This window comes from Nipponia nippon, unplaced genomic scaffold, assembly GCF_047370975.1.
Source record: "Nipponia nippon isolate SJK-2023a ecotype South Korea unplaced genomic scaffold, ASM4737097v1 scaffold_12, whole genome shotgun sequence".
NCBI classification, from domain to species: Eukaryota; Metazoa; Chordata; class Aves; order Pelecaniformes; family Threskiornithidae; genus Nipponia; species Nipponia nippon.
The window spans coordinates 21319186-21332790 of NW_028262313.1; the positions used below are offsets into that span (position 1 = coordinate 21319186).

The following is a 13605-nucleotide window of genomic DNA, read 5'->3' on the forward strand; positions in this document are numbered from 1 at the left end:
GAAATTGTGGTTCCTGCAAAATACTCTTTGGAAGTTAACTAGCTTCTGGTTGATAACTATGCAGGAACTTTCTGACAGTTTTAAATCTGTCACTTTGCTAATTGGATTTATAAATTAGGGTGATCCTATAATCCTTCAGGACCTTTTCTAAATTTTACAGGAATGCTGAACATAGTCTCCAGGAAAAAGTCAAACTATTTGACTCTTCATTTACTTACATAAATGTGTTTATTGGCACATATTATCCTTTCCCATAGCTTTCCAAATGCCAGGACAGTTCTGGTTGACATTATTATCTTCATTATTTCCTTGGTGCTGGTTTTTTGTGTGTTTTGGGTTTTTTTGTTTGTTTGTTTGTTTTTTTATTTCATCTGGTTGGGTACATGTACTGAGATCTGATTTTTTTATGAGAACTCTGTGTCGGAAAATTAACTGTCTGGTTTTTTTTTTTACTGTAGCCATTTTATTGATTTGATTTATCTGCATTCTGCTGTCTAATGTTTTTAGAACATGCAACAATATTGTAGAAATGCTGAAGTTCTAGGGACCCTTCAGGAAACACAGAATTTAACATAAGAACCAGGTCACAGCTTGCTCTGTGCGTAAAAAATACATTGAAAGAGGACAATTCATTAATTCAGCACTTGGCATGTTTTTCTTTGATCTTTCTCCAAAGCTTGCTGTGCTGTACATGAAGTATTCATCTTTAAGGATGGAAGCAAATAATTTTTGCTATAGAAGACTGTACAGCTGGGGAGAAAAATATTAAATTTTTTAATTAATTGCTCCATGCATTTTAGAAAGTAGAAGACAAACTATATGCTGGAAATCAAAACTACTTTTTTTGGTGTGAAACTATATGATATGGCTTTCCAGTTCTTTTATGTAGTTTCCGAATGATCTGCGGGTAAGTCTATAATTTAAGGGTGTTTATGGTATCTCTGTGTTGAAAATCAAGATGTCAGATGGAGAGACATTCTATTTTTGTTCAATTAATATCGGAGAGCATTACATCAAAGCGGTAAACTCCTCTTGTAGCAACAGATGCAGCAACCCTGAAGCCTATTTCCTATCTTGTTACATTAGTGTTTAATTAAAGAAAACAACTAGTTGGAGGCAGTTACTTTCTGTGAAATGTAATGAAGATTTATTTTGTAAGTGACCTTCACTGTATTAGCTGAATCAGTAATCAGTAAAATTAATAGAATAATCAAATTATATACAAACTCATAAATCATCGTGAATATGCTGTCAAAAATTCAGCTTTTAATATGTCCTATTGTTTCACAGCTGTATTAAAAATTACAACTGCTGATTCCTGCCTTGATGGGAACTGAAGTGGCATTTAAAGGCTGTGTATGATGGAGGGCTACCAGGCCAAAAATTTTCACAACTGTTAATTTAGCTGTAATATGATTTGATGTCACCAGGGCAAAGTTGAAGTTGAGTACAGTGTTGTTGCTATCTTTCAGCAAAACTTGAATTATTGGTGTAGGCAGTCGCCAGTTAATTAGAGTAATATCAGTTTAAATGTCTGTCATTTAGGGTTAATGGTATCAAAGAGTTGCCTTGTACTTGAAGTACAGTCAAATCATCTTGAATAGCCTATTGTATGAAAGTAATGTTAGCGCAATGATTTTACTTTGTCATAAATTATTGGGATACCATTTAGTTTAATATTTCAATTTCTATATTTAAATAATTGTGGCAAGTTCTTCCTAATCATGTCACTTTTCATGCTAAGCTGTTTTAATAGGTATTTTGGCTCTTTGTAATTGTTTAACACAACACAATCAAAATTCCTTTCCGTTTTCATTTAAAAAGAGAAGTTTTCTGCTAGCCTACTATGAAAACAGGTCATGCCCTCCTCCACTGGATAGCAGGCTACTCTTGAAAATAAGTAATTCACATTTTTGCGCAGCCAAGCAGCAAAGGTTCTTTCAAAGCGTGCTAGAAAAATAAAGTGCATATATCAAAAAGCCCTTGACTGTGGTTGAAGTCAAAGGAAAAATATAATTTATAGTTTTTAACAAAGGAATCTTAGTTCTAGTTAGGTTAATAGTGCTGTTCTTTTATGCAACATATGAAATAAATTCATCGGAGTTGGTTTGAAAGATCCTAATACATGCTTTGTCAGGCAAGAAGCCATTGATTGCAGCATTAGAGATAATAAGCCTGTAGCTCAAGGCTCTATAATAATTCTTCAGTGGATGTTTAACCTTTGTGTCATCTTCAACAATCTCCAGACAACCAAGGTTGGGATTCAACGTGGTGTATGTTCTCCCTGCTTCTGCATGGGTGGAAGAGGTATTTCTAGGGAACTGGATCTTCTGATTCAGCCGGTAGCGATGCTGCTGACATTGCCTTAGACTGCTGCCTTTTGGAGTACAACTCAGAAGAGGTGTGAGTTGGTAATGCACCTCAGCCGCTTGCCGTTCTGTGTCATTCATGCCGTTTAAAAGGTATTGCGGTACCATCTTTAAATGGTCTAGTATGACTTTTGAATGCCAATATGGATTCTATTTTAGGAAGTCAGGTTTGCAAAATGAAAGTTTTCAAGTTGATCATCTTTGAACAACCTAAAGCTCTTTAACTTAAAAACAAACAAACAAACAAAAAAACCCAACCAAAAACCAACCTGTTTGTAAACCAGGAAAATCCTGCTATCATCCCGGAAATCTGGAAGAACTATGTTCCACCAAACCAGCCTACCTCTCTCATACTGATGGTTTGCTTTGGTTAGTCTGATGCCTTGGCTAATGCAAGGCAGGTATTAGAAATATAGTCACACTAATCTGTTAAATTACAGTGTAAATTCTACCAAAAGATAAATAGAATTACACGTTCTTATTTTAAAAACAATACCTGGGCAGACTCTGTTAATGAAACGGCAGGTGTAATTTCTAATTTTTATGCCTTCCCAGTTTCAGCTCTGTCCTTCTGTCTGCGAGCTGACCATCACACGGCTGGGTCATACTGAACCTCAGCTGAATAACAGGAACTCAGAAAACTCCCAGTATCCTGCTCCGGCATGGTGAAATGGAACAGTGTGTCGCTGTATTGAATGTGCTACAGCCTGTTTTATCTGTTACTCATAAGAGGCTATTTACTAGGGATCACAAGAAGAACACAGGTGTATTGAACTTCTAGGACAAAGGAAGAATTGTCAAATGTCACTTGATAGCATTTGACAGTTGTCTCTGATAGAGCAGTTCTCTCTGAGATAAGGATATGCAGTTTATGTCAATATGCAAATTATTTGTCCTTTCTCTTCAGCATACGTGAGAAGAGGTCAGTGATAGCTGATTGATCTGAATGAACCACTGGAGATTCTTAAATAAGTAAATAAATACCTAAATATTAAAAATTCCCAAGGTAGCTCAGACATTGTAAACAGCCCAAACCTAAAATTGTATTGTAAGGGACCGGACACGCCTCCTGCATCTTTTTTCTTTACCTTTTTCCATTGAGTGATTTCCATGCTGACTGGAAATTTTGAAGAGAACAATTATTTCTGATTTAACATAATTTGAAAAATATTTTTAAAATATTCTTACTGGTTTACCTTTTGTCACACCAAGTTTTAGAGAACGTCATCCTCTGCTTTTGTATTATCATTATAGTAAGAATGCCCCTGAAATAATGCACTGTAAACAAAAAACTGAAGTTTATCTTAATTCTCAGTTAATTATGAAGCTTCGTCCTTGAGAGTCTCTAACATACATCCTGCTTCTGTAAGAGTGTGCATTTCTCTGCATTATAGTGCTCTCACAGAAAGCTTAAAGAATTTTTTTTAAAATACGTAGCAAAAAGAATATTGGTTGTGTATACTTGCTTGACAGCATTCTGAAGAATGCAGGCATAGATTAAAATCATGCACGAACTTGAATTAAAAAAAGTTAGAACTAGTGATATCACAGTCATTTCAATGTTAGCGTGGGTCCAGTAAAAATTTTACGCATCACTTGCAGAAACTAAACTTTCATTTTTTGTGAATTAATTTACCTTGTGCCACATCAAATCAACAGAAAAGTAATCCCCAGAGATTAAGCCTGGCTTTTGGTAGATATAGGAAGTTAGGATGTGGGGATTAGCCTGGGATCATGTTTATCGTCAGACCAACTGAACTTGTACTGTGCAGCTTTACGGGAGGGCAGTCTCAGACGTTGTGCGTAGGACAGATTCATCTGGTGAAGAGTTTTAGTCCGAGATATCTTCAAGGAGGTGATAAAACAGCCTGGCTAGTGATGAAATTTTGCAGTGGTCTGACTTGACATGGAGTCCCTCATATTTACGTGTCATAATCTAGTTTCCTTAAATTCTGAGTCTCCTTAGAGTTTAAAAACAGACGAGTTGCGATATTGGCTTAATGTTTGGGTAGCATAATTTTCTTTGGTTTAGGTATTGGGTTTTGTTTGTAAGTGGAAGACAGCTGAATAGCTTAGTGTACTTCAGGTTCTGAAAAACTCACCTGTGAAGCTGGTTCTTTTTTTCATTTAGGAATTTTTTCTAACATCAGTCCAGCGACTATATCATAACATAGAATGTGGAAGAATCACTATTTGTAACAAAGAGCTCATCTTTAGTTTGTAAGAAGTCTTCATTCTGTTGGGGCACTTCTCAATGCCCTCAAAATTTGAGCTGCTCGTAGTCAATGAAGTTCCCATGGTACGTTTCGTAAGAGTAGAGAAATAACTTCTGAATCACTGTTAGAATTCTGGTAAGAGGTTGGAATGGTTATCGTGTGTTCTTACATTTTTATTCTACGCCATGTGCAGTGTAGCGCGGTCAGAATATCAGTAGATACTCTATGGATCTTCAGTAAACAGGTTCTTTTCCATCCTGAATGACGAAGATGGTAACAGAGAATGAGTGCTGAAGCTAATGTAGCAATTCAGAGGACTAAGATAAATGCTAATAGAGAAAAAAGTTAACAACATATCCTTTACAAAAGCTATATGACGTGCTTTATTTTGATTGTTTTTTGATTGTCTGATTCGGAGATTAAGATGTGTCATTAAAAACGTACTACAACGTGCACAGTACTTTGCCTTGCTTATGATACATACTCACACTGATTACAATTAGTTGTGATAGGAGTAACCTTTATTTTTTCTTAATATGTTTCTAGGATGTGTGCTGTATTTGGTGGTATCTATTGTCTTCGCCATTCTGTGCAGTGCCTTGTAGTGGACAAAGAATCTGGACGGTAAGGGTAATATAAGTAACCTTCTGTTTATATACAAAATACAGATGAAAAATGTGTTAAGTCAATTTAAAAAAAAAATGATTCTTCAAAGATCCTCCTTGGTATTAATAACACATCAACCTTGATTAAAAGTAATTTGTGTATAGGTCCTCCAGAACAAGGAAAGTGGGTCTAGAATATAGAAACTAAATTAATTTCCCTGTGATATTACTACAGCTCCTGATCACCCAAGCTTGGAAGACAAATCATTTCAGCTGCCGGGGGGCTGGTGATGAGTGATGTTAGTTTTCCTTGTGGCCTTACCTACTCTAATTGATTTTCATCAGATGACAACAAAGCCCTCTGTTATTGCATTTTTAAAAATGGAGCTCACCTAAAGACTCATCAGATTAATCTTTGCTGATAATGCATGTCACTCTAAGAGAAAAGACTTTAATGAGTTTTCAGGTAGATTGTTGTCATAAACTATGCTGCCCTCTTATCCTAGGATAAATTCTTTTACAACAATATCAGGCCTGTAGGCGAGTTTAAAGTTGAGCTAAGAAAAATCAACCCGTAGTTTTTTGCATAGTGGCACGTTTCACACCTCTAAATTGTCATGGTTTCTGTTCTATACATTCTAGCAGTTATTAGTCTAACTGCAGACTTTGGGTCTCTTAAGAGTCTGTTTTCAGCTTAGTTTCTGTAATTGAAAAGCTCAAAACGTTCTGTAGAAAATTTTGAAAGTTAAGCCAGAAAATATGAAGTAACATTTTATTAGGAAAATTAGTAGTTAAATGATCGGTGTAATGTGTTTACTTTCCAGCTGCACTGCACATTTGATTCTCTGAGCATGGTACTTGTAGCTAGATTTGTCATGACATGGTCAAGTAGTATCTGTTTTTCCTGAAATTCTATAAACAATATATTTTATCTTTGCCAGTTTCTTAAGGTTCTGAAGTTCATTGCATAGTTTTAGACTTTGAGATGCAAATGTGATAGTATTTCATCATGTGTGTTGTCGTCTTAAGTGCCTAATTCATATGCCAATGAAATTATGCCCCTTTCATAAACTCTGTGGTTTTTTTAACAGTAATATTTGAACTTTTACTATAGGGAGCTTTATTTTCCCCATAATGTTTAAATAGTTAACTTGCTCTTTCAGAGAGACAAAACTCCTAGTTGTTAGCCACTTCCAAACACTGCTCTATGGCGATCTTAACTGGTCAGTGGTGTTGGTTGTCCCAGTTTCCAACAGATTCTGAAGACCTTTGAAATTAATGTTCTCTTTGTTAAGGTTATATGTATTCTAAAAACGGTGGCATGCTGCTTTTCCTTTAACCTGCTTTTATGTTTTGCATCTAATAAGTTCCTCGGGGTTCCAGTTAGGTTTCAAGTGTCTTTTTTAGGTTGTTAGGCTGCTTGACTGGTTCACTTACACCATTTTCACTTAAGACTGAAGGACAGATCTTTGAGGTGCAGAATTACTGAAATAGTTTTACCAGACTTTACCAGACTTTCATTATTCCAAAAACATTGGTCTTTTAGTAATGCCATTATCTGATGCTGAATATGAAGCAGCACAGCACATCCAGCTTCACACATCTAGTCACCTGCCTTTTCCTTGGAGCTGCCCGCCTGCTTCTGTTGTCTCTTTTTAGGTCTCCCATAGGTTCAAAGCAGGTATTTTACCAAGTAGCATTTCTACATCAAAATAAAAGTAAACAAACAAAATGTATACAAGAGAAGTGTCAGACTTCTTTGAGATGATGAAATAACACAGCCTAGGTCAAAATATGTTTTTTAAAAAAGTATTTTCAGCAATGAAAATGATCATATAACATTCTCTTTTTTTCCTAATAATTTTAAAAAGTTTCAAATGTCCTCTTCACCATAGCAAAACTGTCACTCAGAAAGCTGAGTTTCTTTCACCCAGGTATATGTTTTTATTCAGTTGTATTATTTTCTCTTGTTTTTCTTTTCTCTCACCTGAATGCAGTACTGCTTTTACTTGCCAAGTCTTTTCCTTAGAGTGGCACTTAGCAAGCTACCCAGTTTGTGGTTAAGCTCGTCACTATTTCCTTTCCCTTCTTTTTCTTTCTTCATGTTGTCTCTTTCCTTACTGTGTATTCCCTTCTTGAGGCAGCTCTGATTTCCTCTTGGCTTTGGGCTTCAGTGTTTTGCCTAATAAAAATCAGCTATCAAATTGTTAATGAGGGTATTTATGAGTTACTGAGCTTTTGAGTCAACAGGCCATTAATAGTAATTGGTAACAGTCAAACTCATATCTCGTTGTCACTAGAGCTGTCTCTGTAGTTTCAGAGGCAGCCTACCTTGCTTACAAATAGGTTAAAGTCTCAACAGTAGAAATTTAGTCAAATTGTGCAGTATTCATTGCTATTTGATAAGCATCTTCTATAGGCTTCCAGACTTCATCAAGATCTTAGTGCTCTTATTTTTTCGCTACTTTTAATATTCTTGTTTTAGTACATGTAAGGAAAATTTATACTTACAGTTACAGGCTTGATTTTCTTCTCAAACCTTTTGTTTGATAGTTTAGAGTTTAATTTGAAGTCCCTAAATATCTCTGAAGTTTATTCCAACTCCTTTCTAACATTCTCTCCAGCACAAGAAAAATAAGAACCCGTTCAATATCTAGTTGAATTGCCTTTTCACTTTTTTACTACCCATAACTGTATATACAGAGAATAGTAGGTTTCATCCCCAACTATACAATTATTTTTATCGTGTTACTATAGCCTTTTTAGTAGTTTATGAAAATAAGAATCAGGGAAGACAGTGTGAAAGTGTAGAAACTCTCAGACATACCTACTGTAAGGTTTTGGTAATCCACTTGAAAATTTCTATTTTTTACATAATGTATCGGATTAGGTCTGTTATTTTAATATGTCTGCAGAACATCCTGCGGCCTTGATAGAGCTGCGGTGCTCTGTTAGAAAATAAAAAAGACATCGTATTCCTTAGGTTGAGGAAAAAGCACATTGAATGTTTGTATAATAGTGATGTTTCTTTTTGTTGTTTATTTTCTCCATGTTTATTGTAGGTCACTTTTTGGGTACATACGATAAAATCTAAAGTATTTTAAATTACATGGATTGCATTAATAATAATGGTAGGCATTTTATGTTGATCACACTTTACATATGTTTCCAATTACATAATTCTGTCGCAAAAATGGAGAAGATGTGATAAATGGAAATTTATACATCTGTAATAAAAAGATATAGCAAACATAGTAATTTACATATCTTTCTTGAAATATTGCATACTGGCTTTGTCAGTGCTGGTAAGTCCATTTCAAGGATGTCGCCCTTAGTCCATTAGTTTGGATAATGAGCCCTATAAAGTACATTTATAACTCGTGGCACTGCAAGGAGATGGATTCTAATTTTCATCCTTTTATCTAGACACATTGAAAGAAGGTCAATGGAGGGTTCTGTATGATTCATTGTCCCAACACATATCAGATGACAGAGACCTGATAATGTCAGTGCATAAGTGTTTTCCATATTTGGAAGCAGTACTTGAAAGAAATTTTCTCAGCATCATCCTTTGAAGTAAAGCGGAGACTGAAATTAAAAGCTCTATCTCTCTTTCTGCTTAAAATCTTATCAAGCTATGACCTGATAGCTATTCCTGAACAAAGGAGAGGAACAACACTTCGCAGGAAAATAAAAAGTGTGTAGTTGCTTTTGCTGGCTTTGAGTGATGCAACATGACATTTAATCAACCTTTCCCCTTCTATAATGTGTAGGGGGGTGGCAGGGGAAATTGTTTCATAAACAATAAGAAAGGTTATAATTAGAAATGAACTGTAGCAGCTCGACTTCCTTGTTTATTTGCAGTATTCAAATGAGTGCTTGAGAATGAAATCGGTTAGGTTAACATGAAGAAAAAACTTCTTAAAGTTGCGAGTGGAACACGTGTTGAATACAATGTGATTTGAAACCGTATGAAGAGTACTACGTGTTTAACGTTAAACAATGCTTGGACCATTAGGCTTTTCTTTTAATTACTATTTTCCAGTTGTCTGTTGAATTTGAATATAAGTATATACGTGCTATCCAGATTCCTGTGAAATCAGCATTAGAAGTTAGCGTCATAAAAACATGCTTAATTGTCATTAACCTCTTAGATTTGTAAATAAGCATTGCATGCGCCCTTTTCCAATTCTCGTTTCAGACTACAGAAGTAACTGGTTTAGTAAAGCTAGTGACAGCTGACTGCTATTACTTATTTAGGTTTGGTTCTCATCTTCTCTAGTTTTATAGATAGTTTTGATCACAGAAGCTCATGAATAACTTGAGGTTACAGAAATGCTGTTTATTCATAAGGCATAACTTGCATGTCAGATATTTACTGATACAGGAATAATGTTGCGCTATAATAAAACACATTTCAATCTGTAAGGGATCTCTGTTAGACAACCTTTTTCTTTTTAATGTTTTCAAGTGCATGCGTGCGTGTCTGAGGTAGAATTTACTGGTTTGAATCCTGTATATTAAATCAGGTGAAACATTGAGATGCTGATTCAGAAGAACTTAATTTAAAAACAATACGGTAACTTTCATACACCAAGCAAAAGTTAAGTACAGCGAATATGCTTTAGTTAGTTATACAGTTAATGTTCTGATATTGTAGAAAACCTTAAAATCTTGCTTTAGAAATCAGTATTGAGTCTTAAAGATCCTTAGGATATGGAAACAAGCTATAGGGAAAGAAGTTGTAGTGCATGTATTTTGCTTGCACTTTAGATGGGAAAAGCATTCATTAAGATAGGTGCTTTTTAAACCTGCAGCGGTTTCTAAAAACTGTTTGCAACGTCTCAATTTGAGGAAAATATGTACAACTAAATATAACACAGATCATGGCATATAGGAATCGGCAGTAGAGGTTGTTTTTAGTTAGTGTCTGTATGCAGCCTCCTTCTTATTTTTCTTGTACATATGATTTGGTTTCATATATGTCATATGTAAGTCTGAAGTTTGTTCTTTCATAGAGTTTTTTTTCCCCATTAAAATCTGGAATTTGTACCCGGTTCTCATTTAAGCTCTCTGAATCGCTTCTTTCCTGTGGTTTGCATTTCTGTCCCATTTATAAGTGTTCATCTGTTGCGTTACACTTGACTCTTGAAATTTTTTGTAGCACTGTCTCGACTTCTAATTATTCTCATTTTGTTTTGACCTGCTTGCATTCAGAAAGACTGGGGAGGGGGGCGTCTTGGGTTTTTCTCTCCCCCCCCACTTTTTCAAGTATTGCCTGAGGCAGACGAATACATGTTTGTGTTAGAATTGGTATATATTCAAAGAAAAGCAGTATCTATCAAGAATGTTTGTGTTGCTCTTAGAGCAATGTGATTTAGTTAATCCTTTTGTGTGTAACTCAAGAGATAACTGTTATATTTAGTCACAAATACAGAAGGTCAGAAAAGTTCTCTTGGAACAGTCTGATGCACACACTTCTCAGGGATTGTTCTTTACATCTCTTAAGTTCATTTGCCATGTCATTTGTTAAATATTATTGTCAAAATAAACTTGTCTTTGGTAAAAGTTGCTGACTGGGGAAAAATAACACTGTGATAGTGTAGCACCTACAAAATGATTCACAACATAACTTTTACATGTATGATGAGGTAAGAAACATACGCCACTTTCATGTACAATCAAATGCCAGTGTCATTAGTTTACATTTAGTTTTCCTTCTAAAGTGACCAATTCATTAATGTTCTGATACCGTTACCTAGAACGGCATTGCATGTAAAAAATTGTATGTACCAGGTAGAATGTGTAACTCTAGGATTTAGTTATCAGTTTCAGTTGAGTTGTTTTAGGGGTTCACTTGTTAAAGAAATTTGTAGCTGACTTATTTGAAAGATATAAACAATGTGCTATATAACTCAATTTCGAAAAGTTACACGTGATTTTGTTACCTTGTATCTAAATTTCTTATTTTGGTTTGATTTTTTTAACAGATGCAAAGCTGTTGTGGATCATTTTGGACAAAGAATAAGCGCTAACTATTTTATTGTGGAAGATAGTTACCTTTCAGAGAGCATATGCACAAATGTGTGTTACAGGTATGTAGTAAAACAGTAAACATAGTAAATTGCTTTAAATAATAGTATATAAAGTACCCTGGAAGTTACACTGAAGAGATTATTGTCTTCTGCTTTATCTTTGCGGTACAGCTTAGTTCTGTGCATAGTTTTTCTATTCTTCTGTATACTTGAGGGCATACTGTATACTTGCTGTGTTTAGATTTTCTTAAATTGTCCTCTAAATCATATTCCCCTTTTTTCTTATAAAAAAAAAATCCAATGGCTCTAAGTGCGTTAGGGATTTCCTATTTGTTAAAGAGTGTTTGGAAGGTGGAGGTGCCTATTGGTGTTCTTGCTTTAAATTTGTTCAGGTTTAGAAAAGCATTAAAAGTAATTGTTTTCTCTCGGTTTTGTTGTTCATGCCAAAAGCATTGGACATATACTGCCTTTGTCTTCAAAATATTGTAGATGAGATATTAGCCAAACTGTAGTAGTAGGTGCAGTGCAGAAATAAATCATAGGCAATGGAGGATTAGAAATTTCAATTCAAGAACTCCACTCTAGGGTAGTTCCCCTTAATCCAAAGTGTCCTCTGCTGTTTGGAAGGTAAAAAGTCCTGTAACATGCTGCTACTGGTCTTGATCAAATAAACAAAATATTTTTTTAAAAATCAGTAGGATACTCAAGCTCTTTTATATAACAGCACTGGCTCGTTTATTCATCATCTGGTTTGGTCATTGAAAATACTTCATTAATGTTCCAGATGTGGTCCTACTTCAGCAACAGGCAAAATATCCCACTAAGAATCATATTAATAAAGATTATATGTTTAAATAGCCTTCCCACAGTATTATGTTTAGATTGTTACTGCCAAAACGATTAATCCAAATTGCTATTTTTTATGTTTTTGTGAAATGCCATAATTGTTTTATTTAATTGTAGGCAGATCTCCAGAGCAGTGCTCATTACAGATCAGTCTGTACTAAACACAGATTCAGAGCAGCAGGTATATATCAATTTTGTGTCACTTATCTCTTTATGAATTGTATGTATTAATATGTAGCTGTTGGTAGGAATTAATTCATGCTTTTGTTTCTGCTTGCATCCAGCTTTTTAGTCAGCTCTCTCCACTGATAATTGTTTAATTTGTTAGTCTATCAAACTCGACTAGGAAATTTTATTTTATTTTAGTTTAGTTTAGTTTAGTTCAATGATTTGGGTTTCCCTGTTTGGTTGGCTCTGTATTAATTAATAGAGTTTCTGAGCTCCTGTCTTTAAGGTAGTTCATTTTGCTTGCCTTTTAATAAGCTGTTACCCATAGTATTCTGTTAACTGTTACTTATTTATCTTGCCTAAACTTTGTGCAAAGTTCTTTTGCTATTAACATTCACTTTTGCTATTTGAAGTTGTTATTATACACTTTCAGATCCTTTAAATGTTTCTGCTTCGTCCGTCTTGTCAGACCTCAATTTTAAAGGGTATTAACCTGTGTTAAGTGTTTATTCTGTACGTTTCCTGCATTCTTACAGGTTAAATAGGATCTACAAAATAAGAACATATATGACAGAGAAGTCTTTTCTTCCCAAGTCTTGCAGTCCTGCATAAAAGTACCCCAGTCATTCTCACGTAACAGTGCTCTGCCCAGTGTTCAAAAATGATTTTGCAGTTGCTTGCCAACAGAGTTTCAAAACTGTCACTCTTTCGGAAGGGGCTGTGATACGAGGTTTTCTTTCCATTGTGCTCCTGCAGACATTCCTTACAAAGGTGGCCTTGCTGACTTTGGTAGAAATTCTTGAATGCTCAAATTCTTCAGGATTGATTGCACAAATAGTTACTAATAAACCAGAAAACAAAATTGTATAAATGTCTGCAGTTATTTTTCACCTTTACTCAGAATTGCGTTGGTTACCTCATCATCCACGTTACTCTGCTTTAACGTAAGTTGTTCTTTCTGCTTGATAGGTTTCCATTTTGACAGTGCCTCCAGTGGATCTAGGAAAACCAGCAGTTTGCGTCATTGAGTTGTGTTCCTCAACCATGACATGCATGAAGGACACTTGTAAGTACAGGGTATATGTAACCTTAACTATATTTTTCCCCTTTGACTCTATCAGCTCTGTAACAAAATAAAAAATACGTGCGTATCGTTCCTCTGCTGCACAATGACCAGGCTATTATCTGAGAAAATTGTGTGTACTGGGTTACTGGGATCAGCAGACAAGAGAAATAGTCCGTTGTCCTCATTCTGTAGCAGTTGTGTGCTGTTTCATATGGCTTAGGAATCATACTACAAGATTCAGGGTTTTTTTTAAATTTACATGTGATAATTATTTATTTAAAATCTTATTGTGACTTTCAC

At 35.1% G+C, this 13605-nt stretch overlaps 1 protein-coding gene across 1 annotated transcript in view; it reads left to right on the top strand.

The window, feature by feature from the left end:
* Positions 1-13605, top strand: part of CHM (CHM Rab escort protein) — a 72356-nt gene that overhangs the window by 43532 nt on the left and 15219 nt on the right. Inside the window, exons 9-12 of the mRNA XM_087749121.1 lie at positions 5132-5209; positions 11181-11285; positions 12189-12252; positions 13209-13305. Coding sequence (XP_087605247.1) covers positions 5132-5209; positions 11181-11285; positions 12189-12252; positions 13209-13305 — 344 coding nt within the window. The remainder of the gene's footprint in view (positions 1-5131; positions 5210-11180; positions 11286-12188; positions 12253-13208; positions 13306-13605) is intronic.